At 25.0% G+C, this 25101-nt stretch overlaps 7 protein-coding genes across 21 annotated transcripts; 4 read left to right on the top strand and 3 right to left on the bottom strand.

The window, feature by feature from the left end:
- Nucleotides 1-18: 18 nt before the first annotated feature.
- On the top strand, nucleotides 19-4808 carry LOC118451608 (VWFA and cache domain-containing protein 1). Its single transcript, XM_035888350.2, has 9 exons — nucleotides 19-935; nucleotides 999-1364; nucleotides 1432-1608; nucleotides 1682-2157; nucleotides 2219-2420; nucleotides 2509-2755; nucleotides 2822-3482; nucleotides 3556-3922; nucleotides 4047-4808. Exons 1-9 carry the CDS (start codon nucleotides 473-475, stop codon nucleotides 4574-4576), a joined length of 3489 nt encoding a protein of 1162 aa, XP_035744243.2. The 5' UTR covers nucleotides 19-472; the 3' UTR covers nucleotides 4577-4808.
- A 723-nt stretch (nucleotides 4809-5531) lies between these two features.
- LOC118451513 (EEF1A lysine methyltransferase 1) lies at nucleotides 5532-7778 on the bottom strand. 3 transcript variants are annotated; one of them, XM_085664957.1, is made up of 4 exons: nucleotides 7415-7778; nucleotides 7175-7322; nucleotides 6884-6979; nucleotides 5532-6802 (listed from the first exon to the last, which is right to left on the bottom strand). In XM_085664957.1, exons 1-4 carry the CDS (start codon nucleotides 7562-7564, stop codon nucleotides 6669-6671), a joined length of 528 nt encoding a protein of 175 aa, XP_085521083.1. In that variant the 5' UTR covers nucleotides 7565-7778; the 3' UTR covers nucleotides 5532-6668. The 3 variants fall into 3 exon arrangements, with proteins under 3 accessions (XP_085521083.1, XP_085521082.1, XP_035744060.1); XM_035888167.2 differs by having other exon boundaries at nucleotides 5565-6802; nucleotides 6884-7093; nucleotides 7415-7766; XM_085664956.1 differs by having other exon boundaries at nucleotides 5546-7093; nucleotides 7415-7775.
- Nucleotides 7779-8002: 224 nt separating this feature from the next.
- On the top strand, nucleotides 8003-13933 carry LOC118439748 (uncharacterized). Of its 4 annotated transcripts, none has more exons than XM_035861785.2 (6): nucleotides 8003-8299; nucleotides 8455-8542; nucleotides 8706-8972; nucleotides 9042-9819; nucleotides 9943-10151; nucleotides 10520-13933. In XM_035861785.2, exons 2-6 carry the CDS (start codon nucleotides 8540-8542, stop codon nucleotides 10604-10606), a joined length of 1344 nt encoding a protein of 447 aa, XP_035717678.2. In that variant the 5' UTR covers nucleotides 8003-8299; nucleotides 8455-8539; the 3' UTR covers nucleotides 10607-13933. The 4 variants fall into 4 exon arrangements, with proteins under 4 accessions (XP_035717678.2, XP_035717676.2, XP_035717675.2 ...); XM_035861783.2 differs by having other exon boundaries at nucleotides 8014-8299; nucleotides 8489-8542; nucleotides 10733-13933; XM_035861782.2 differs by having other exon boundaries at nucleotides 8016-8299; nucleotides 8489-8542; nucleotides 9946-10151.
- A 314-nt stretch (nucleotides 13934-14247) lies between these two features.
- LOC118439752 (mitochondrial import inner membrane translocase subunit Tim13) lies at nucleotides 14248-15267 on the bottom strand. Its single transcript, XM_035861799.2, has 3 exons — nucleotides 15034-15267; nucleotides 14886-14954; nucleotides 14248-14589 (listed from the first exon to the last, which is right to left on the bottom strand). The coding sequence occupies exons 1-3, from the start codon at nucleotides 15136-15138 to the stop codon at nucleotides 14491-14493; spliced, it is 273 nt and encodes a 90-aa protein (XP_035717692.2). The 5' UTR covers nucleotides 15139-15267; the 3' UTR covers nucleotides 14248-14490.
- Nucleotides 15268-15274: 7 nt separating this feature from the next.
- Nucleotides 15275-17889, top strand: LOC146873190 (uncharacterized). Its single transcript, XM_085664909.1, has 5 exons — nucleotides 15275-15572; nucleotides 15642-15744; nucleotides 15890-16267; nucleotides 16372-17222; nucleotides 17305-17889. Exons 1-5 carry the CDS (start codon nucleotides 15528-15530, stop codon nucleotides 17749-17751), a joined length of 1824 nt encoding a protein of 607 aa, XP_085521035.1. The 5' UTR covers nucleotides 15275-15527; the 3' UTR covers nucleotides 17752-17889.
- Nucleotides 17874-20011, bottom strand: LOC118439751 (venom acid phosphatase Acph-1). The gene is made up of 6 exons (XM_085664906.1): nucleotides 19679-20011; nucleotides 19476-19592; nucleotides 19163-19376; nucleotides 18812-19014; nucleotides 18406-18747; nucleotides 17874-18188 (listed from the first exon to the last, which is right to left on the bottom strand). The coding sequence occupies exons 1-6, from the start codon at nucleotides 19757-19759 to the stop codon at nucleotides 17934-17936; spliced, it is 1212 nt and encodes a 403-aa protein (XP_085521032.1). The 5' UTR covers nucleotides 19760-20011; the 3' UTR covers nucleotides 17874-17933.
- A 10-nt stretch (nucleotides 20012-20021) lies between these two features.
- On the top strand, nucleotides 20022-24885 carry Acph-1 (venom acid phosphatase). Of its 10 annotated transcripts, XM_085664903.1 has the most exons (9): nucleotides 20022-20176; nucleotides 20272-20387; nucleotides 21846-22068; nucleotides 22971-23094; nucleotides 23230-23340; nucleotides 23434-23699; nucleotides 23809-24092; nucleotides 24171-24379; nucleotides 24534-24885. In XM_085664903.1, the coding sequence occupies exons 4-9, from the start codon at nucleotides 22981-22983 to the stop codon at nucleotides 24765-24767; spliced, it is 1218 nt and encodes a 405-aa protein (XP_085521029.1). In that variant the 5' UTR covers nucleotides 20022-20176; nucleotides 20272-20387; nucleotides 21846-22068; nucleotides 22971-22980; the 3' UTR covers nucleotides 24768-24885. The 10 variants fall into 10 exon arrangements, with proteins under 10 accessions (XP_085521029.1, XP_085521031.1, XP_035717684.2 ...); XM_085664905.1 differs by having other exon boundaries at nucleotides 20086-20387; nucleotides 23434-23648; XM_035861788.2 differs by having other exon boundaries at nucleotides 20102-20387.
- Nucleotides 24886-25101: the final 216 nt, after the last annotated feature.

Below are 25101 nucleotides of genomic sequence, written 5' to 3'. Positions count from 1 at the left end.
CTTCTTCTATGATATACTCGTCGTATACCAATTAATAATAAGTGATATTATGTATTTTGACTTGAATATTTAAAAATTTATCTTTTATTAAATAGGCCAATACGTGTACTATTTTATAATGAAAATGTAATTTTATGACATACTACCTAACATATCTTTATCTATTTTTCTTTTTCTTTTGGTCTCCTTCTGAATTGACTGAATTTGACCCTAAAGCGTGCGTTCTTAGTTTACAATAGTTTGGTGGCAAGAGTAGAAGTGTTTAATTTTTGGTTTTCTAATTTATGTATTGTAATATTATGTCTTTCATATACATACTGTTATTAATATGCACAACAAAGTCATATTTTGCAAATATGTTTATTTTGTAATTATGTGTAGCCAATATGAAGAAATATTATTGGAAAGAAAAAGGATTAATGAATTTATTATTAAAATAATTATATTTAATTGGCAAAAGAGGCCTTGAGAAATGGATTTAACAACATTTTTATGTTTATTCTTCACTATAATAGTATTAGTGCATGGAAATGATAATAGAAATACAAATGTCAATTGCCAATTAGATACATCTGAACGTAAACAAATGAATGTTGAACCTTTGAATGAAACATGTTTACATGATATTGTTGTACAATTGTCTAATGTATTCCTTTCTATTGCCAATGAGGAACTTGGTATACCAACTTTTTTAGAAGTACTTGACAATTTGGAATTTTCAAATATCACCAATAATTTAGAAAATACATTGAATATGTTAGTACAAAAATTAAACAACAAATTATTATCTCATGTTGATCTTTTACAAAAAAGTAATCGAATTATAGAGCTTATTTTATTAAAAAAACGAATGTATTCTATTTATTCCAATAAAAGAAACAATATAAAAAGTACTCAGAATGAAGCATTGGATATATGTTCTGAAATTACAACAGGTATGTAATATCAAATTTTAAAAGAGTATAGATAAATAAAATATGTACTTGTGAATATTTCAGAATTAACTGCAAAATTAAAAGATCAAGGATGGAAAAATTTACATGTCTTACCATTATATCCACCAGGAAGAATATGTGGTCCACCTAGTTTAGTACATAATATTGGACCATTATTGTTATCTCAACATTGTTCAGCAAAAAATATCATTTTATTATTAGAACATGGTACCTTTATATCTGAAGAAGAGCTTATCTTGATTCAAATTACTGCTAAAACTGTAATTGATATGCTATCTGAGAAAGATTATGTTACCGCCATTGGTCTTGCCGGAAATGGTTTTGTATATTGTAAAGATGGTCTTGTAAAGGCAACTGATATTAATAAATATCAACTGGGACGTCATATAGATAGTCTTACTAAAAAAGGTAGAAGAATTAAAATAGATAACTAAATTAATAATATGATACAATAATTAAATTAAAAACATTGTAGGTACAAATCAGACTATAAATATAGATTTGAAAGTTTTAACACAAAATCTACAAGGAGAAGTAATTCTTTTGCATTTGACTAATACTTTACAAGATCCATCAAATGCATATGAGATTTTTAATAAAATATCAGCAATGCAATTAAATGCATATTGGAGAACTATACTTATTCTTTCAGGTATATTATAATTTCATATATTTAATATTCATGTATTATTATATAAATTTATGCTAAAAATGATTTCTTATAGATCATGGAAAATATATCAGTATTAAAGATACATTGAAAAATGATAGTATTATAACTCTTCCAACTCAAAATGTGCTTGGATTTGAAATATCAAGATTATTTTCTGGTATAAAATGTTCTCATAATGAGATAAAGGAATATTACCTCTCAGATCCATACTTTGAACCATATAGTAAAATGATGTCTACGTCTATTGGATTAATCACAAATGTTACACTGTTGTATCTAGATGTGACATTAAAAGATTTTCTAGATGATTTAACATATCTTAACATTGGTTCAGAAACTTATGGTATATTGTTTGATAGCAAAGAAGTAGTTTGGATCCATAAAGATTTCCCACGAATGGAAATGATAACAGAGCAACCAATAAAAGTATATTTACAAGATATTGAAAATATAAGCAGTGAAGTTGCAGCAATAATGATTGAAAAAAATGAAGGTCTTATTGACGTTCAAATAAATGAAAGTAAAAAGGTATTATATTAAATTAATATTTCATAAATAAAATAGATTATATCATATTTTCTTATTACAGAAAATATATATGTGGAAACATTTAACTTATAAAGATTTAATACTATGCTTAGTATCTGTGAATGAAGAAGTAACAATGTCTATTATAAAAAATATACCAACATTACCTAAAAATTTGTTATATCATTCCCTTGATCTTATATCACATGGTACTATCAACAAAGATGTATTATGTGTCCATCAAAATAACATCATAGCATTATGTAAGAAAAATACAATATTTGTTCATTTATTCATCTTATATATTATCTATATAATATTTTATAATTTTATATTAAATTAAATGTTTAGCTAGTGGAGTAGTATATCTTTCACCATGGTGTTTCCAGTCTCCTATGGAACAACTTAAATTACTAGAGACAAATTCAGGTGTAATTGTACAAAGTTATATGGCATACATAAAAGATTTGACTGGATTGTTGGCTAATCCAGGTTTACATCATTCTGTGAGGCCAGATGTGGTTACACTAAGCAAAGCTTTAGAACATTTTAAAGAAAGACATATAGAAAGTTCAATTAATGAATTTGTTATTAGAAGGTACATTTACACACATATTTTATATTAATGTTTTTTTTTAATTATATATACAATTTATCATTCTAGATATATTATTGGTACTACTAGTGGTGCTTTAGAAGTATTTCCAGGAATAATTATAGATTCTGGTTTAGATCCAAAGCGTAGAATTTGGTATGGAAAAGCTTTAAAATATCCAGAAAAGATTGTTTTTACTGGACCATATTTAGATGCTGGCGGTTCAGGCTATGTTGTAACTTTGAGTCATTCAATTCAACATTCAAAGTATGGACAAAATAATGATAATGCAGTTATGGCGGTAATGTCTATGGATGTTACAATGGGATATATTTCTAGACTTCTTATAGAAATGTTTCCATTTTGTAAGGATTCAACAATAAAGTGTTTTTTAATGGATGATATGGGTTACTTAGTATCTCATCCATCATTATTACAACCAATGAGTAAAGTTGAACAACAACATTTAACACATAAGGAGCAATTAATTGCTAATGATATATTAAATCAAGAATATTTTGTAAAAAAGAAGACATGTGCTAGTTACTTGGATGGTACTGTACAAAGATATTATCATTTTAACACATCCTTACAAGAAGTCTTAACAAATACAGTGCATGGAGAACATTGTATAAAATATCAAATAGCTGCAATACCCAATACCAATATATTTCTTGGTGTTGTTAATGTTACATGCAATTCTTTAAGAGCTTTTTGTCCATGTAGCACAGTAAGTGTATAATATTTTTAACTAAATGATTTTTATATACGTATTTTTTATTTTGTGCATATTTATTTTCCAGACAGATCGTTTATGTTTAAACTGTAGGAGAATGGAACAAACTGAATGTGAATGTCCATGCGAATGTTCATTGTATTCTTCAAGTTGTGTACAGCATAAAATTAATTTAGAGGCATGTCCACCTCCATCTGAACAAACTATACATTTATCACATTCTTGGTCACATCATTTAAATATAAAGTCCTGTCCTTCTTTTGATTGTAAAATATATAAAACAGAAGGGGAATGCCTGGGTATTGTAGGCTGTCAATGGTGTTATATGGACATTGATGGAGTAACTTCTTTGCAAATTCCATTTTGTTCTGATGTATTTGCATGTTTTAAAGGCATTTTTGGAGCTCCAGTGCCTTACAATGATGAAACTCATGGTAAGCAATGATTATATAATATTTATAAAAATTTATATATAGACTAAATTAATCCATATAATAATGTGTGTATGTATGTGTGTGTATGTGTATATATATATATATTTCATTTTTATATTTACAGATTCTCAATCAATAGAAGAAATTGTAGTTCGCGAATTTTCGTCAGTAGGACCAGTTGCAGGTGGCATACTTGTTTTTATTTTAATTTTGGGTGTTACATTGTGTTGTTACAGATTGCACTCTATGCAATCGGATTTGGAACATCAATGTTTGCATGTGCAAATTTCACCTGACGTATTACATATGACACATTTAGAAGGTGATGTAGAACCTTTAGAACCTGATCAAACAAAGCACAATTTAGATTCTTTTATAAGAGATGCCATTGCACCTATATCACCTTATAGGGTTTCAACTAATTACAAAAGACCTGGGGGGGATAGTGATCATGGTTACAGTACTATGACACCTCATGATGATTCAGAACAACAGATATTTACAGAACCAATGTTAATTGTTGGTTCTAATGTCGAATTAAATAATACGAAACGATCTAATAGTTTACCAGCACCTACAACAAATTTAGGATCTACACATTATATTTTAGCACCTGTTACTGTTCATAGCAACATGGAAACAAATTGTTGCTAAATGAACTCATTATCATTATCACTCTATTAACATATTTTCATCATCATTGCCATTAACGTATAAATATTAAGTATTAAGTATAAGAAAGACTAAATAATCTAAAATTTTATATAATAGATAATAGGAGTTTTATATGAATAATAAAAATAATTTTGCAATATACTACAATTATTTGCCCATAAGTTTCAATGAATACTTAAGAATTTTTTTTGAAAATATACAATTTACAAAATTTTAATCAGTTATTTTTTATATAATTTCTTATTACGAAACATATTAAGTTTCGCTTTTTTAATTCTCATTTATATGCTGCATTTAATCAATAAGAGAAATAATTTCTAAAAATATGTTCTAATTATATATAACTACTAATAATAATACAAATTAATGGTGTGATAAACCTTATTAATATCAAATCTTTTAGTAAAGCGTATTAATAATTCATTAATAAGAGGATAATATAATTTGCTAATATACTTTCCAAAATACCTTGAATCTGAAATTAAATTAATGAAGTTTTTATATTCTTTTAAGTTTCATTGGAATGTTGTAAAATTCTGTCTCTAAAGGATTTAATACATTAACAATTCCATTTTGAAGTATCCCTTCTAATTCTTTATTATTTTCAATTACATTATCGTATTCTGCCAATTTTTCTTGAACAATAGTATCAGCATTTTTTTTTGCTTATATTTTTTATTAATTATTTTAAGTAATCCAATTTTTTATAGTTCTATTGAATTCCTCATAATTTTTGATCCTCAAAGTTGTGATCTTTTTAGTTTTTTCTAAAATCTATTTTCTTAAAGTTTTAAGATCAGTTTATGAACTTAAATATTGTTTTAAACAGCATTTCTATGAATTAAAATTATATATTATAATTCTTATATAAATATTGTTAAATAACATTATTATAACAAAAAAATCATGCATTTATATACCTTACAAATATTTTGAAGAATGTTAATAATAGCCCTAAAATAGTCAATATGAAAAACTAATTCTTTTTCTCTCTAAAAGGCAATTCTAAATCGATGTATTCATAATGACCAATACATTCGTTTAGAGATTTATCATAAGATCCAGTTATTTGCATTAGAACATATATTTAAATATATATAATAATAATGAAAAAAATATATTAATGACTTAAAAATACAATGTATCACTTTTATATCTTATAAATATAACATTTAATTTTAAATAGCATAAACTTTGAAAACAGTATGATGCAGAAGTATATTGATTATTTTTCAGCAACAACATAGATATGAGCCTGTTTTTCCATTTTATGATGACTATTCACTTCAAAAGATACATGTAATCTAATAAAATAATAAAAGAATTAAAAATCATTCGCTTATCAAACTTTTATACAATAACATCTAGTAATATAAATATATATTACATATTAACACACACACATAATTATCTAAAAATTTTTGTAATAAAAATGTTTGATAGATCGTTATACATACATTTTTCAGGCAATATCAGTTTCTTAAAATTGTTTTTTCCCCCTTTTGATTAATAATAATTGTAATAAGTAGAATATTAATATTGTTGGATCATTTCAAATCTATTGGAAAATAATGTTAAAATGGAAAATTATTTTAAATCACATATGCTATCCATATCAAGCATGGAAAGGAATTACATCTAATGAAACAACCGATTTTGTCTACGATCCTTTATATCCAACTTTGTGCAATTTCTATATATGTACATACATATTTTACATTATTAATAGAGTAATTTTCTTAATTTTATTACGAAAATAAAAAAACAAGTTAATTAGTTAAATTTGATGTAAAACTATGTCTCGTAATCTATGATTCTATATATATATGAACATAAATCTTAAATGACAAGTTAACTGACAATGATATTCCATAGGTTTATATAGATCAATATAACTTCTAGTTTTATTAAATTCTGCTATTTATAAAGAAAAATAAATTTTAGCTTAGAAATGTCATATAGAATCTATAATAATAATAGAATATATCGAATATAATTAATCGAATTAAATACATCGAAAATAAAATTAACATGCAAATTAATTATAAAACTTTACGTAAAACATTTTATTTTATTTCAGCATTTCATCAAAGTCAAAGTTTGAATAACAGTAAAATTCATTAGCTAAATTATTTTTATGCTTTGGTATGAAATTACATTTTTTGGCATCTAGTAATCTTTCAACTAAATTTATCATAACTGCACCTATATAGATAAAATAAAAATAGATTGTATATAGTTTTCTTCTATATATAAATATAAAATAATTATAATATAATTTAATACCTGTACAAAGTACCATTTTTTTCTTCGACAATAACTTTATCGTCACAGCAATTTTTGTTAGACATTCATCAGATAAAAAAGGAGGATCTGCTATGACTAAATCAAAAATATTATATAAATCTCTAGGTACATTTAAAGGAAATTTATAATCATATGGTATAAAGTCTGATCCAAATACTGTGAAACGAGGGTCATATTCTAAAAGAATTACTGCAAAGAATAGATAAATATCTTTACTTATTTTTATATTCTTAATATATAATTTAATATACATATAATAAAAAAATATACCTTGCTTTTCGTTGCAAGTTTTTTTTAGTTGTGTATATAAAGTTGGACAAGAAATTAATGCTATTTTTCCATCTATAGGTGTAGAATTTATAGCACCTTTAACAATTGTATTTGTTGTGTTTTCATCATACCAAAACTGACTTAATTGCTAAAATATAATAATAAAATATGATAACCCTAAAAGTTATAAGAAATTTTCAACATATAAAATGACTTGTCTTCAACTTTTTGATTGATTACCCAATCTTCTTCAAATGATATATCTAATAATAGATTTGACTGAAACACATCCGTCAACTGCTTTTTTCTCTTTTCTTTTTCTTCGAGAAATTCTTGAAGTGCCGATATTGTCGTAGAACATAACGATAGTTCATCGTCACTTTCACTCATTTTTCATTAATTGATCGACATAAAATATATGCGATAATTTTAACTGAATATTTTTACTCAGAAAAAACAATTCTATATAACATGATCAGTAAATGTAAATTCAAGAAATTGAAGAATTTCATCTATTGTTTCCTGAATGGGTGAAAGTAAATATTTTGACATGTATATATGTAGATGGCACCAACGTAGTTTTTAATGCCATCTAAAATATATGTTCTTTATAAGTAAAGTAATATTGAAAATTTATGCACCACATTTAAATTGATGATATTGAAAGAATTGGTAATTAGAAACTATCGATAAAGAAATATAAGATAATGATATTTTTTTTTATTTAGGAAATATACGATGAAATCCTAATTATTTAAGATTAACTATATCTAACATTTGAAAAAAACAAATTTTTTTTTATTAAAAAATGTTATAGACGAAGTCTGAAGAAGGTAAATAAAATGATAAAATACGCGCCATCTGATGGATTTATTTATTAATCAAACTGTTCAAGGAAACGATAGGAGTTGTTTCTTCCCCTCCGTTATAATACTATCAGTCGTATGTGTTGCGAAAGAGGACACATGATGGAAAGCGTAAACATTTACGTGTCTTGAGTGTTTAGAGAAACAATTTTTATTTGTAATCATGATAGACAGTAACATTTCCATGGAGGAGGATACTGAATTACGAGATTTAGTGGTACAAACTCTTGAAAATAATGGTGTTCTCGCAAAAGTCCGGGTAAGATCAGGATAATAAGAAACGTAGTTTTATATAGGTTATATAGACCATGCCTACAATTTAATATCTTTTATGTCATTCTTATGTCTTAGAATTTCTTTGTGATTATATAGGTTATACAGACCATGTCTACAATTTAATATTTTTTATGTCAGTCTTATGTTTTAGAATTTGTTTGTGATTTTGTAGGCTGAATTAAGGGCTAGCGTGTTTTTAGCTCTGGAGGAACAGGAATCTGTAATGGTAGGTAAGAATAATGTTATATTAAATATGAATTATATTTTATTTTCCAATAGAAAATTTTGTGAGCATTTTGTGAGAATAGTGAACATTTAAGCACCTAGATATTTAAGAGTATAAAAAGAAATTACAAAGTTAAAAATCGAAAAATTTATATTTTTTTTAGAATCCAGAACCACTCCTCAACAAAACAGTAAAACAGTACCTGGCTAATTCCGAAGGAAAATTACTATTTTCATTGGTTAGGGAGTTCCTAGAATATTTTGGTTTGGATTATACTATATCTGTATATGATCCAGAGACATATATTGGAAAAGAATATAACTATGTCGGTAGAAACAAATTATGTGAAGAATTAGGTATAAATTCATCTGAGCCATTACTTGGAGAAATTTTAAAGAATAATATCAACATCTGTAACATAACACAAAAGGTATTTAGTTTAATATATTTTAATAATAATTATGTACTTCTTTTATCACATTATATATGATTTTTACAGGTGGAATTCAATGACAGTAAACATAATAAAACAAATGAAACGTCAACAAACTTTGCAAATGCAACCTTTGAAGTTCCTGTACCAAAGATGTTACATACTGAATCATTATCAAATGATAATAATTCTTCTGAGAAACTAGGAAGTTTCTCTGAACAAAGCACTAGTATTCCAATAAATGTGACAATAACTGACAAAAAGAAAAATACACAAACATTACATAATGATTTATTAGATGAGTCACATGATAAAGAAAAGAATTCTCTCAGGGAAAATATAATAGTTTTTGACAACATAACTGACAAAGATGATATTAATGATAAAGGGAACAATATATACTCTGATAAAAGTCCTACAAAAAAAATTGATACATACGAAGTAATAAATCATACAATAAAAGAAACTGCCACAATTGCATCTGGTCAAATTGATATGTTCAATAAAGAAGGACCTTTAATTACGTTTGATGAATCTATAGTATCTGAAATGCAAAAAAATCAAAACGTGGATGTTACAAAACAAAATAGTATAAATAATAAAGAACTAAATATTATGAATAATGTACAAAATAAAAAAGAGATTAATATAGAATGTAACTTTGGAAAAGCTATTTACTTTGAAGAAATTATTGTTGATGAAAAAAGAGACAATGTTGGTAATGTACATAAAGCTGAATCTTCATCACCTTTAGATAAGTCTGGTTCTATATTTGATCTACCACCATTAAACGGAAAAAAGACTAATATAAATGATATAAAAGAATTAATGGATGTTGGATTTGGTAAGGAGAAATAAAAAAGATAATACATTATTTCTCATTGATACAAAAGATATGTAAATGCATATATATTGCATATATATTTATTATATTCATAAAATGATTATTTTTAATGTTTGACTTTAGCAGTAGATAATATTGACAATTATGAAGAAGATTTTGTGTCATCTGCATCAGGTAGTTTTAATGAACAGAGTCCATCTAAAGAATTACAAGAATTGGATAGTTCTGTGCAAGTACATGTCAAAAAAGAAGATACAATTCAGAGTACTCATAGTGAAGACATTAGTGAAGAAATAGAAGAAACTGATGAAATACTGAGTAGTACTTCGTGCGTAAGTAAACTAAATACAGATTTATCAAAATATTTTTAAGTACATTAATAGATGGTTAGTATTCATTCTCAAGATAAAAATTAATGGTAAATGACATGATCTTTTTTAGAGGAAAAAAAACATTTATCAAGAGCATTATATATAATTCTAATATTCCCATAGAGCATTATATAATAATTTAATACTCCTTTTTTATGATAAGTGATATGTATGCTATTGTTGTATATTATTATATTTTTCATAAAAAAGGAGTGTATATATCAGTATGTTATTAATACATCTACAAGAGTTATTTTTATATAAACTGATTATTTGTAAGATAAACTTCTTACAAGGAAATATTCTTACTTAGAATAATTCCATTTCAGCTTCAGGGTGTGAATATAAATGAAAAGGATGAAAAGGTTTCAAATTTCACAACGGGTATTACTACAAATTATAGAAATGAGATATAATCTTTACTGATATTATCGTAAGATTCTTAACAGAATCTTAAGCACTTTGTTCAATTATAATTTTGTTAATTGTTTCTCACATTGTAGTTGCTTTTATAACGATAAGAATGTTATTCTGTTGCATAGCAAGCTAGAGTACAGGAGATACTGCTTTTGGGGACTGATATCCTATACTAAGGCATCATGTGTAAGACTATGCTGATTATTGTAAATTGAGAAACTTACTGGATTTATTTTGCAGTTTTTAATAAGGCACTGCCAGCTATGGCTAAATACTTATAAATCGCGCTGCAAAAATCATGGAAGGAAAATGCCTTCATGAGCATTTTTCTATTCATTGCATTTCTCTATTTTATATAGATTAAATGATGTATTTTTCTACATTTTATAGATTTAAGAGGGAAATGTAATTTTTATTATAAAAAAAGGAAATATTTAAGTTTATGACCGATCCATATACTTTTTGAAGTGAATACAGTAAAAATGAAACGAAGTAATAGAAATCTATATATGGAAACTATTAAGAAATATTTAATCTATGTCTATATTGTCATAAAATTCAGCTTCTCAATCGGCTACTAACAGCATAAAAAATTGTTTACATTTCTTTAACAACTGCTAAATGTATAGAATCTTTCAATCTTGTTAATAAGTATAAATTTGAGAGGATGGGGAATTTAGTAAAATGACTGATAATTACAAAGTACTTTTTGCATCGTTTTAAGACTGACAGTATTTTGGAAGAGCTGAATCTTCATTTCTAAACTGATCACATCATTTTGGGAAACATAATTAGCCATTAATGTTAACATTATCATAAAAAGTATCTATGTCTTATGTGACATATATGAAATGATCTTTTTACTTCAAATATAAATATGTAATTTGCCATGAATTGTTAAAATGAACATAGATTTTAATATTGCAATAGTAGAAGACTCAATAGGTACATAGTATGAGGCAATTTTCCTTCTATGTTATACGTATGTGCCTAGTATTATTATCCTTATAAACAACTTACATAAGTGTTATAATATTTCAAGGACCAGGAAACTATTAATTGTGTTATAGTTAATTAGTAACTAGATTAATTTTTTAAAGGAATATCTTAGTATTTTACCCTTTTGTGTTTGACAGAAAAATTCTTGAGTCTAATTTGATGACTGAATATGATTCATTACCTCATTTAACTAAACATAGATGCTGCGATATCTATGATATCAGTAAACCATCCGTCTAATAATGGATTGCCTAAAAAATCCGTCAAATTATTTTTTTGATAATAATGGTGCTAAATATTTGAAACTAAAATAATTTATAAAGGTTGAAGCTGTCCAAGAAAATTTAGGTGCTTATCTATCTTCTAGCAACACTGTTTGCAAGAGATTAGTAATTAACAAAAGTTATAGGGTAGGATCTTAATTTTTGGGCAATCCAATACAATGAAAAATATTTAATATGGAAAAGTTCATTCTATGTATGATGCAATAACTGAGTACAATTCAAAATGGATTGACAGGATGCTTGACAAATCAAAATCCTTTTGTAAAAACACATAACTTGCTATCTTTACAAAAGAATTTTCATTAACAGCTAAAATCTGATAATATCACATATGCTAAATGGCATAATTCATTCAGACGAAGAGATTGTGTGCTTGTATAATATGTACCATGTATAAATTTGATTATAGTAATTAAATTATTAAAAATGTATACAAAAATTTTTACAAACTTCATGTACACTAGTTTTTTGTACATTGATATATATTATTTTTGTTTTCTTGATTTTCATTAGAAATGTTATTAGTAACATTATTATATAAAATCATATGATACTGTGTAACAAATCTCTTAGTCTGAATCGACATTTATCCCAGTATGATCATTAAATCAGGTGTGTTCCTGGCCAATCAGCGTGGTTACATCTTGTTATCAGTATGGTATACAGTTTTATGAAAAAATTCAGGACTGGTTTGAACATTCCCACATTTTATAAAATATAAGAAATAAATACATTCCATTATTGTTATTAAGATAATTTTTTGTTCGTTCATTAGGTTTAGAGAATATATCTATACAATAGCATTTTCATTATATTTTATGAAAGACTATGCGATTTAAATAATCTATAATTATCATTAAATTATTACAGCATCAGATTTTATTTAAAATAGATGTTGAAAACAATTCTCAGAAGGATTTAATACACAATATAAGTATCTGTTATAGTGATTTTATTTTGAAGGTAGTATATAATGATTAATAGTACAACAACTCAATATTAACGAGGTTTGCAACTGCATATTTTCTGTTTTAATATCGAATAGCTTATACTTTCTTTCCTAAACTTATATTTATCTGTATTAAGCTATATTTTATAAAATAATAGTTCCATATTGAAATCTGTCAATTATTCAATATATTTTTTAATACATAAAACAAATAAAACTAATAATGATCTTATTGAAATTCTTAAATTATAGAAGGGTTGATAAAAAGTTTATTGATGCTGTAAAATAATGCATATATACTTACATTCTTATTGCAGAATCAAATTATAGTCGATCTATAATTGTACTAGTACAATATAAGTTATATAACATATATAATTTATAAAAGATTGGATATCTTTTATATATTTTCCTTTATAAGATTTTTGTTCATAAATTATTTTTACTATTACTATTACTATTACTACTACTACTACTACTACTACTACTAGTACTACTACTACTACTACTACTACTACTACTACTACTACTACTACTACTACTACTACTACTACTACTACTACTACTACTACTACTACTACTACTACTACTACTACTACTACTACTATTATTATTATTATTATTATTATTTTTTTTTTTATTATTATTATGACTATCATCATCATCATCATTATCATCTAAGGTTCGTTTAAAGACATCTATTATTATGCTTTTATAGTTTTAGACCACTTTGTGTATGTATATTAATGTATCAGATTTACATACCCACATGTTTAATATTTTGTTTAAACAAATTATTCCATGTCTACTTGAAATAATTATTCACAACCCACAATCTTAAAATTCATCAAATAAAGTATTATATATATATATATTATACTTTATATGTGTGTGAGTGTGTGTATATCATTCATACTATATCTTATGTAACTGCAGATGATCATCTTGTAACCACGTTGAAATATTGGTAGCTATATCGTGCCTTTTAGTGTGTATGGTTAATTATAAACAATGCAAATAGATACTGTGGAATTGTGGATTTTACAAAACACCTATGTTAGTTATTTATGATTTTCAACTATGGTGTAACGATACTCATGTATATGTTATTTATTTTATAAAAATTTTTCTCTTTTGCAATTGTTAGATATTTTTTATAATACCCTTCCAATATTTGTATTTAAAATTTTTCTACTTATTTTGATTAAAATACATTTTGTTTGGCATGTATATATATTATATAAAAGGAATTGAATATTTTTTAATTATTCATCCATATAATTATATATATTTTCACTTGTACAATAATAAGTTTATAAATTTTTGGAAATTAATGTAGTTTAATCATAGATAAAAAATTTCATTTTTGATTACATAGACTTAATCAAATTAATTAAAAAAAAATTCATTTCTACTATATTAGTCTTATTTATTTTTATAATTTGAGGTATAAAAGTTTCATAGGTTTTATAAATTTATGGAAAAATGAATTATTTAACTATTTGTTACAAAAATTCTACCTTTGTAAAGAAGTATAACATATTATCTGTATTTAGCAACTTTATACAAATATATAGATTTACCCCATCGACCATTCAATGAGTTATAATGTACACAACAAAAAACAATTTATTTATATTATATCATATATTTACATTCTATTGCGTTCTCGTTGTAAACGATTACTATATGCTTTAAATACAAGATGAAATGCATCCATATATCTGTCCATACACATCGCCACACATTTCTGAAATTTCGCAAATAATACATTTTTAAATTAGAAAGATAATATCAAAAACATTCTTTAAGAATATTAATCATTAAATATTAATTTTAATATGAGATATGAAGTATAATATTAATTATATCAAATTATATATAAACACATTGAGAATTATGACTGAAAATAGCTATTGATTGATAGAATAAAATAAATTTTAGATTTTATCATTCACAAAAAATATTAATTAATCGTATTCGTTAAAAATTACATATATATAAAATAATCTTTAGAAATTATAATAAAATGATGAATGCTGTTACCTGTTCTGTACTATCTAATGATGTACCTGGTTTGATAATACATTTTTTAAAACATTTTTCAATCATTTTCTGTAAAAATATTATTAAACATACTTTTAATTTAAATATAATTTGTAAATGTGAAAAGAAAAATATTGTATAATTGTACCGTTAATAATTCTTGTGCATTAGCAACAGCAATTTGTTGTTTAACTTGTTCCATGAGTTCACTTTTTTCCGCTCCTGTTAACGAATTAGCAGATATTGAATTCATTTTTTTATGTTATAAACTGTTTTATTCTATAAAATCTAAATCAAAATGCTTTCACGCTGCCCTTCTTAAATACTATCGATGCAAGCACCGGGTATTGGTCAAATAGAATTGGGATTGAAAAGGTTATAATCTTGGCTCTAGACAGGATAGTCAACTTGAATAAAACATATTTCAATTTTATTTTTATATTTAATGGTATCAATTATGAAATATGGAGGGAAGTTTTCCGAATAAAGATTTTGTGATTTATCGTAATGTATAAATAACATAATTAAATAGATATAAACAAAATGTCAATTTATTATATAATTTATTTATTGTTGCATAAACCTATATTATGCATTTGTTTTAATTGATATACGCAAAAATAATATACCATATGAAAAAGAATGCAACGCGAAGCAAAGATTTTTACAAGAAAAATCTCAGATAAGGTATATTTGTTGATTTTTAAAAATATATAAAAAACTAAATAAACAACTTTAACGATTTTATGATTATAGAGAAATGAATTAGACGATGAACATGTTAAGTCCAAAAATAAAATTTTAGAAGCTTTAGAACAGGTACAAAGTTATGATACAAATCAAAACTCTTATGATTCTGGTAATTATATAAATATCATATTATTATGTATATTGTTACATGTAATAACTTTAAAAATTTATATGATGTAAACATGTAATATGTCATATACAAATAAAAAGAAAGAAAAAATCTACATTCTTTTCTAATAATAAATATTTTTTAGATCGTACTTATTTTAGTGTCACGCATACAAATGAAGAAATATGTTCACCTGTATTAGAAGACTTATTAATAGAATTAAATATATTAAGACTGGAAAAACAATTGTATGCAGAAAAAAACGATTTATTTCACTCAATTTGTTCTTATTGTAGACATATTTTTGAAATACCAAAGAATTTGATGAAATCAGTGGATGATATAACTCTTAGTCCACTAATAAAATGCAAAGCAGATTTAAGTTTTCTTCAAGCTATAGTTTGGTTGAAATCAGTTGCAATAAGAATGCATGAAATTCCTGTTGAAGAATATAACATGATATTCAATGTATCTACAAAAATTCCTAAGCATAATGTTATACAATCTTTGTCACATATAAATGGTATTCATTTAGTTGTTTATACTATTTTATTTTCTTTTTATGGTTGTTTGTTTCAATTTTAAAAAGCAAAATTATTTGAAATAAAAAGAACAAAAATGTTATAGATTTATCCCTTTCTAAGTTGCAAGGAAATTATAAGAAAAAAATGATCTGTACTAGTCCTATTCATTCTAATAAAGAATTTAATAATATGGACTCATTAAAGTCTTCTAAATCATGGCATGATTCCAATGGATATGATTTAAAAGAATTGTACAAAGAAAAAGAAAATTGTACAAATATAAATAATATAGAAGACCTTTCAGATCCTTTGACTCCTCAAAGGTGGAATAATTTATACACAATAGATGGATGTGTACCTGAAAATTTGATCATTCCAGAGTCAGATGAAGAATTAACAATAAATTCAGAAAATTTGAATAAAACGTATCAAGAACATCTCATAACACCAGATTTAATTAGTTTAGAAAATGATTTTTTTAATTATAATGAAAGTAATACTTTTGAAAAACACGATAGTGCATATGATACTTTAAATATTGATCAAGATTCCGTTGTTATTTCTAATAGTATTAATGAAGAAATACGTAATAAATATTTACAGAAAAAACGGAAATTAGAAATAGAAGATATATCGAGAAAAAAGTCAAAGTATACAAAAGGAAATATTTCGACTAGATGGGTAAATTTTACTCTTAGAAGATTGGAAACAAATGATATTGTCATAAAATCAATACAAATAATTTTAAGGGTTTTCAAAAATGAGAACATAGTTAAAGAATATTTGAAACGAAAATATTGGGTTGATACATTAGAAAAGGAAGCTCTAGATGCAATATTAAATTTCTCAAATATTTTTAGATTAGAAATGAAATCTGATATATGTGGTCGCGTAGTTTTACAAGCAATACAAGATATATTAGACCAAATATATCAAGTTACAAATTTTAATAAGGTAAATTAAACATAATTTATATTCTTATCACATGGATTTCTTTTTTGTAAATAATCAGTAAATGTGTAATTTATTCTTTCAGGCAACATTACAAATATATCATATATCTATTATTTTAGAATTTTGTAATTCTCCCTATATTTGTAATGAAATTATTGATTTTCTTATCAAAAAATTAGATGATGTTCAAATTACTTTAAAGAATATATTTAAGAAAAGATCATATGGTATTCATAATGCAATTAATATAGTACATCTTATTTTATATGCTTTAAGTATTTGTTTGCAAAAATATACAATTATCATTCGTAGTAACAAAAACAATACTGAACACAATATTATACCATCAGTAACAAGTCTTTGGCTTAAGCAATGGAACATAGATCAAGTCTGTGATGAGAAGACAAAAGAACAGAAAAACATAAAAAAATGGGCAAATAGTTTAGAAGCTTTTACAATGACTTACATAAATGATATTCCATTATTAGCAAAAAAATCACGACAATTATATCTCATATTGGTTACATAATATATTTATTATTTTTGTACAGATGTGAATTTAATAATAAGAAATATATAGTGAATAAATTATTGAAAGAATTTCACTTTGTTATATTGTTCAAAAATAGGAAAAATGGGAGTTATAATATATATTTGACTTATTTAAAATATGATTTATATTATATTTAGATACATGTATGTTTTATAAAATTATTTATACATCATACTTACTAAAATTAACAGTAATATAATATTTATCCATTTATGGAAGTTGAGATTATTGGCATTATTTTCAGAAGTTATATCTGTATGTAAAGAATCATTTGTCCATTGGCATAACAATTCTTCATTGACTGGTATAGTATTAAAAACAATTTTTGAAAATATGTCTAAAGGACAAATTATAGAACACTGTGGAAGTGTCAGAAAAATATTTTCTTTATGAATACCCGTATAATAATTTATCTGAAACAAAGATATGTTTTTTAACAATAAAATAGTTTCAGAATAATTTATGTTGTAAGTAAAAATTGAGATTACGCTTTTAAAAGTATTATATTTTACTAGCTTTGTCCATTAACATAATTCTGTGATTTTGAAATTATTTTTGTTCTCAAATTGATTATTGAATTTTTTATATAAAATATACCAATAATATGTTAAACAAACAAAATATTCTCACCTTTATTCCATACTTAGATGTAACATTGTTAAAATACAGTTCGAAAATAAGCGAAGTTGCTTCAGATGGTATATGTGGTGACCATAGATTCATTGCTTTCAAAATTCCCACAACATTTCTATCATCACCGCTATACATCAAAATCTTTCTATCTTCCGTTATATTTCCTTGAATATATTTTAATGCGTTTATGATAATTTCTTTTAAAAATGTCCCGCCATTGAGTTGTTTTTGAATAGTTGTTTTTGATAGTAAATCATATTGCAATAACATTACGTTATACATTTCTCCATCGGGAAATGTTTCATTTGCCCAATGTGGTATCGATAAATTATAGGCAGCCTATAATTAATTTGTTTATTATTTATTATTGTTATATTTTAAATAGGTATATTATAGACCTTACTTTTGTTTTTAAAATATTATATAAATATTCAATGTCAGATGGTTTAGTTATTTTTGTGCCTGTATGATTGGAAACGTAATAGAATAAAGGTGTATGATGCAATATTATTTTTCGCATGTCCTTTTCTGCTTTTAGTTCTTCTATTTTAAAACGTGGACAGTATGTGCCTAAGAACAATGTATCTTCCTCTATCCTTGTATATTCTACAGATATTATTATATTTTTAGATTGTGTATATATATATATATATATATATATATATATATATATATATTTATAAAGAGAGAGAGAGAGAGAAAGAGAGCGAATAAAAAGATTTTGTTTATATCTACATAATTATCTTTTACAAACCAAAGGGTACTGGTTGCCAATTCAAATCATTGTTCCATTTTTGTAATTCCGATGGTGGCCAAAGTGCAGCATTAACAAGTTCTGCTGATATTTGTGACAACGGAAATTCTGTAGTACGCATTTTCATGATTTTGCTTGTATAGACGTCACCTAAGAATTTGTCGTACCTTCGACGTAAATATGCCCCGAGGTTGTACATATTCATTTTACCAACCTATTAACATTTAATTAGTGTAATCTTTATATTTAGCATTATTTATAAAGTAGAATGCAGTATTTTTATATAACTAGTTTCCGATGACGAAAATCTCACCTTGGGTATATCCTTCGTCATTGAATTAATATAATGGTATGGAAAATTATTAGACAGTAGTGTCATGTTATTTCTCATAATATCTTCATATGGTACATATTGTTTGTGCATAAAGATCTGAAGCATAATATATATATATATATATATATATATATATATATATATGTATGTATAATGTAAAAATTAAACAAAAATTGTCTTACGATTTGTAAAAGTTTTAATTCCTCAATTCCAAGAGCAAACGTTAACGAAATAAAGAATATAAATAAGGGCTTCATATCCATGTTAAATCTTTTTTATTCACGTTTGATATATAAATAAATAGAAATATGAATTGCATTAAGAAGCGTAATTTTATTTTCACAATACACAATTTCTACGTTTTGAATTTTATCCGTAAGCATTTCCGACAAAATGGTTCATTTAAAGTGGAGCATATAGATTGCTTCCAAACACGATAAGAATTAAATGACGTGAGAGCGTCTCTTCTTGACACAGTAGTTTCTTTTACTTCGTGTAACTACAATTATCATCGAATGAGATCTCTTTCTCATTATAAAGAAGGGGAAGACTGATAATCTTTTGACTAATAAAACCACCTCGTTAAAATAAATTAGAGACTATTATGTTTCAGCTAAGAGTATCGTGTTATCAAGTTGAAAATTTTGTTAAGAATTTATGTATCTACATTGTATCGACAAGTAAACAAGGATTTAATATATATGTGAAATATTTTTTTATGATAAGTGTGTTTATTGATATAAAATGAATAAAATAATATTTATTTTAAATTAAGGTTTATTTGCATCATGTTACAACTTGCATCAAATCGAAATCGAATCATTGAAATGCCAATGACAATTATTGATGAAAGTTGATAAAAGAATTAGAAAAGAAATATTTTATTGAAAGGTAAGTTGATACAACTAATTCTAATAATTTCTTTAATTTTTATTTTTGTTATCGTCTGTTCCATTTCGAATATTTTTATCTATTCTTTTATTTAGTCTTTTAAAGCTTACATCGACCCTTTTCTATTCTAGCATTAAAGTCACCATTTATTAGCTATAATATAACTTTTATATATGTAATTCTTAATCTTTTCATTTTAAATTGCTCCTTCGTTTTCTATAATTTAACTTATTTATGTTTATGTGACGCAACGCTTTGTACTTAAATAATTCATTCGATTTTCTTATCTCGCATAACAGTTTAACTATCTTTCTATTATATGATAGTTTAGTTCTAACTATCGAGTTTTAAATTACCATCGAGCACTCACGGAAAAAAAGATGCATATAATAGTGTGCATTATTTTTCTTCTAAGAAAATGATAAAATGATATTTAATGAGAGGAAAAATTGTGAATTGACGCAAATATCGAGTTATCTGTTAAAAATAATCTCGTAATAGATCCTGTAATAAAAATGATATTTCATTATTTAATCAAGTGCGATTTAAGTCATGAAATTTTAATGAGGTAGATAACTGAATTTTTGTCGGTATGCTTTCTTTATGTCGTTATCATTGGTACGTATAACATGGAATTACTTACATGTTAGTAAATTCGAAAAGACTAGAATAATGCAATGTCAGTGATAAACAGTGTTATCTCTTATTTGTGAGGTTTTTATAGAAAACTTCTGTATTTTTTCTTTTTATAAAATGGAAAAAAGAAATTGCAATGAGTAATTCACAGTGTTTATTTATAACGAATAATATTTTTTCCTTAAAAATTTATTTTTCAAGTATTTTATTTTCATACCGATTATAAATAAACGTAGAATTATTAGGTAATCGCGATCGTACTATCGTAATTTTGAAATTGAAATAATTTAGTATACCCGCACATATTCGACATAGCATTGTCCTACAATTTGCAATGATAATCGTTCGGTAACTTGATTAATTCTATGTCGCTCGCGATAAGTCTTAAATAAATCTACGAGAGTTCTCATTAATACCCGCAGGAGAAGTCCCGGATGATTTTGAACTAACCACTTGAACGAATCGTTTTTAATCAATGAGTTGTATATTTTAACGCGTATTATTAATTTTTGTATTTCAATAGATTGAAAATTCATTAATGTTGTGAAAAAAAGAAATGAATACATTTTGATATATTATACAAGAAAACAGAACGTGAGACGAGAACGTAATTTATAATAGGTAAAATTCATCGATGTAATTTTGATTATCATTCATTTTGGAACGAGTAGATTTATTAATTTATTATAAAAGACTGAGAATTAGAAGGAAATATATCATATTTTCGACAAGATCGTAAATTTTTGACATTATAACTACCGTTAATCGTCGTTTCAAATGTTTTGATCTTCGCATTATGTCGGTAATAGTATCTATTTGCAGATAATAAATGGCAGTACTTTATCATAAAGCACAGGATATCGTTTTTATTCGAAGGGATTATATAGACGTTATACATTTTAAAGTTTGTACTTTATTAATTCTAACAACTGCTGGCAGTTGCCCTAAAACGGTACGAGCTTCTTTGAAAAAAGTTATATTAGAAAAAATTTCGATGATTTCATCTCTGCTTAATGTCAAAATTCAAAGGAGAAAGCTGATACTTGTGAGTAGTTTTAATCCTAGATAAAATAAATAATCGTTTACTTGGAAATGTTAAGCAGATATTAAGTTGTTTTTTTTGCTTTTTAAAATAACAGCTATAAAAAAATTGATCATTAGTAAGTACTGATAAGATAAAATACAGTATATTGTTAGATTTTACATTTGTAGATAAACATTATTTATTATTTCGAAAAAAACATTGTTATAATAGAATTCTTTCTTCTTCAAGAAACAGTTCTCGTATAATCGGCATCGCGTATCTTTATTTTTATGTTAAATAAATAAGGTATATTATTTCAATATTAACGATTTCATTTAGTCGTTTCCATCTATTTTTTTCATATAAGATTAAATTCGATCGCTTGATATCAATTTATTCCTATCAGATGTTAATATAAACGTGTAACAAGCCTTAATCATGAATGCCTCATAATTTATTACAATTTATTGAGCTTGTTAATGTGTTTAAAGAACGTAATTAATCAATCGTAATCTACGTGTACGATGTACGTGAATGTATTCTCGTCTGCATTATCCCTTATGCCATTATATTGAAGTTTTGCATAAACATATCGAATATACATAAATTAACAATTTGCTGGAAATAAATTAAAGACGTGAAACAAGTAAGTATGCAGATATAAAAGGTAGGTCTGAGTTCTTCGTAAAAGTGAAAAATTTTAAGGGAAAAATAAGTATTATACTTTTATCATGAATGTTTCTTTGCATAAATTACTTTCATTAAAAAATTAAATTATTTCATATTTCGTATTACTGCAACTTTTACTTTGTTTTCCAATAGAAATAATGAAAATAATTGTTTCTTTTTTATGTTTAACATGGTACTAATAATGCAGAAAAATTTTTAAGTTATGATTATCAAATATTCATACTTTGTTTCAGATTTAACAAAATGATCTCAAGTCAATATTTTTGTAGATACTTGATCGTTTTACTTATTTGTGTAATTCTGACACTTGCGTATGCACAGGAAGAACAAAATTTGGAGTTAAAATTATTGAACGTGGTAAGAAGAATATTTTTTATATTTTTATTTTTTAAATTTACTAATTTCAATCATACACACATACGTGCACGTGCGCTCATGGATATATATATAATTATTTATTTATAACTGACTTATATAATTTATATTTAATAGGTATTTAGGCACGGAGATCGAACGCCTGATGACAATAAACTGGAAAGATATCCAAATGATCCCTATTTAAATTATGACTTCTATCCGATGGGCAGAGGAGAGTTAACAAATGTACATTAGTTGTTTCTTATTAATTATTTCTTTATAACGATCATACTTTAATTAATTTCATTGTTCTCTCAAAAAAATTTATATAACTTTTAGAATGGTATAGTACGAGAATTTAAATTAGGAGAATTTCTTAGAAAAAGATATGATAACTATCTTGGTAAGATATACATACCAAGTATAGTCAAAGCTCGTAGTTCGAATTACAATAGAACGAAAGCATCCTTACAACTCGTTCTCGCAGGACTCTTTCCACCTAGAGGTATTCAAATATGGAATCCTCAATTGGAATGGCAACCGATTCCTTTGGAGTACGTTCCAAAAGTCAATGATAATCTTTTTCTTAGTGATGAGTGTCCTCGGTAATTATTACTTTTTCTCGTCTATCAAAATCGATTGAAATCAATTATTTCATTTTTATATTTACATTCATTATTACAAATATAAAAATATACAATTCCTCGATTGCAGATATTTGGAAGAATATGACAGAGTTTTAGAATTATCCGAATATAAAAAAGAATTTGCTGAATTTGAAGACTTAGCCATAGAACTCACAAAATCAACTGGAAAAAATATTACTACTACTTTAAATATGGCCAATCTGTATCATAGTCTAATGGCAGTATATTCTATGAATCTTCCTTTACCTGCATGGACAAAATCGGTATTTCCATATGGTAGACTTTATAATGCCACTCTTTTTGCTTATAAAACAAGCAATTATAATAAATTATTAAGAAAAATTTATGGAGGTATAAAATTTAATAATAACTTAATATCATGTATTTACACACATATAACATGAATCTTATTAAATTATTTTGTTATAGGAGCCATACTTAAAAAATTTGTAGAGAACATGATGGAATATGTGAATGGTACTTTGAAAACAGAGAGGAAATTGTTTCTATATAGTGGTCATGAAACAAATATTGCTAGTTTATTATATACTTTGAATGCATATACACCACATGTTCCTGCATATTCTAGTAGTATTATTATGGAACTTTTGTACAAGGAAGGCATATATTATGTCAAAGTATGTTAATTAAAGTATATTATTATTTTAATTCAATTTTTTATGTACTGTATATCATATCTTTTTTTTTTGGTGCTTTAAAATGTATATAAAACAGTGAATTATATATCATACGTCTTTTATAATTTACAAGTTTAATTTATTTTATTTATAGATATTGCATTATTTGGGAATTCCGCCAGAACTTGAAGTAGTTCAACTTCCAGGTTGTGAGATCATATGTCCATTAAATAAATTTTTACAATTAATAATTAATGATATACCTTCAGACGAAGATATGGTTTGTGACAAAACAACAACTGCAGATTATGCAGATCAAAAATATAATTCTAATAAGAGTACAAATTTATACAATATCATAGAGAATTATATAAATAACAAAATATAATGATTCTATATTATTTAAACAAATCTAACAATACATTTACAGTAGAAAATATTTGGAATCGTTTCAAAATTAGATTTATGTTTTCATAAATAAAAATTTCTTTTTTTTCTATTCTTGGTTTATATAAATTTTCTTTTAATAAAATTTTTATCTTTTTAGAATCGCTGAATTTATTACAATCATGATAAATAAACTAAAACGTATTGCGATTTTTTAAATTCTAAGATAAGTACACATCTATTTTTTAAAAGTTTATTTAAGAAGACAATTTATGTATCTTCAATTACACATATAATTAACGGATACATATACAGAGTGCCCGGCTATATACAAG

The sequence above is a fragment of the Vespa mandarinia genome, chromosome 2 (assembly GCF_050613455.1).
Source record: "Vespa mandarinia isolate Hongniang chromosome 2, ASM5061345v1, whole genome shotgun sequence".
NCBI lineage: Eukaryota > Metazoa > Arthropoda > Insecta > Hymenoptera > Vespidae > Vespa > Vespa mandarinia.
This window is presented reverse-complemented; position numbering and strand designations above follow the sequence as displayed.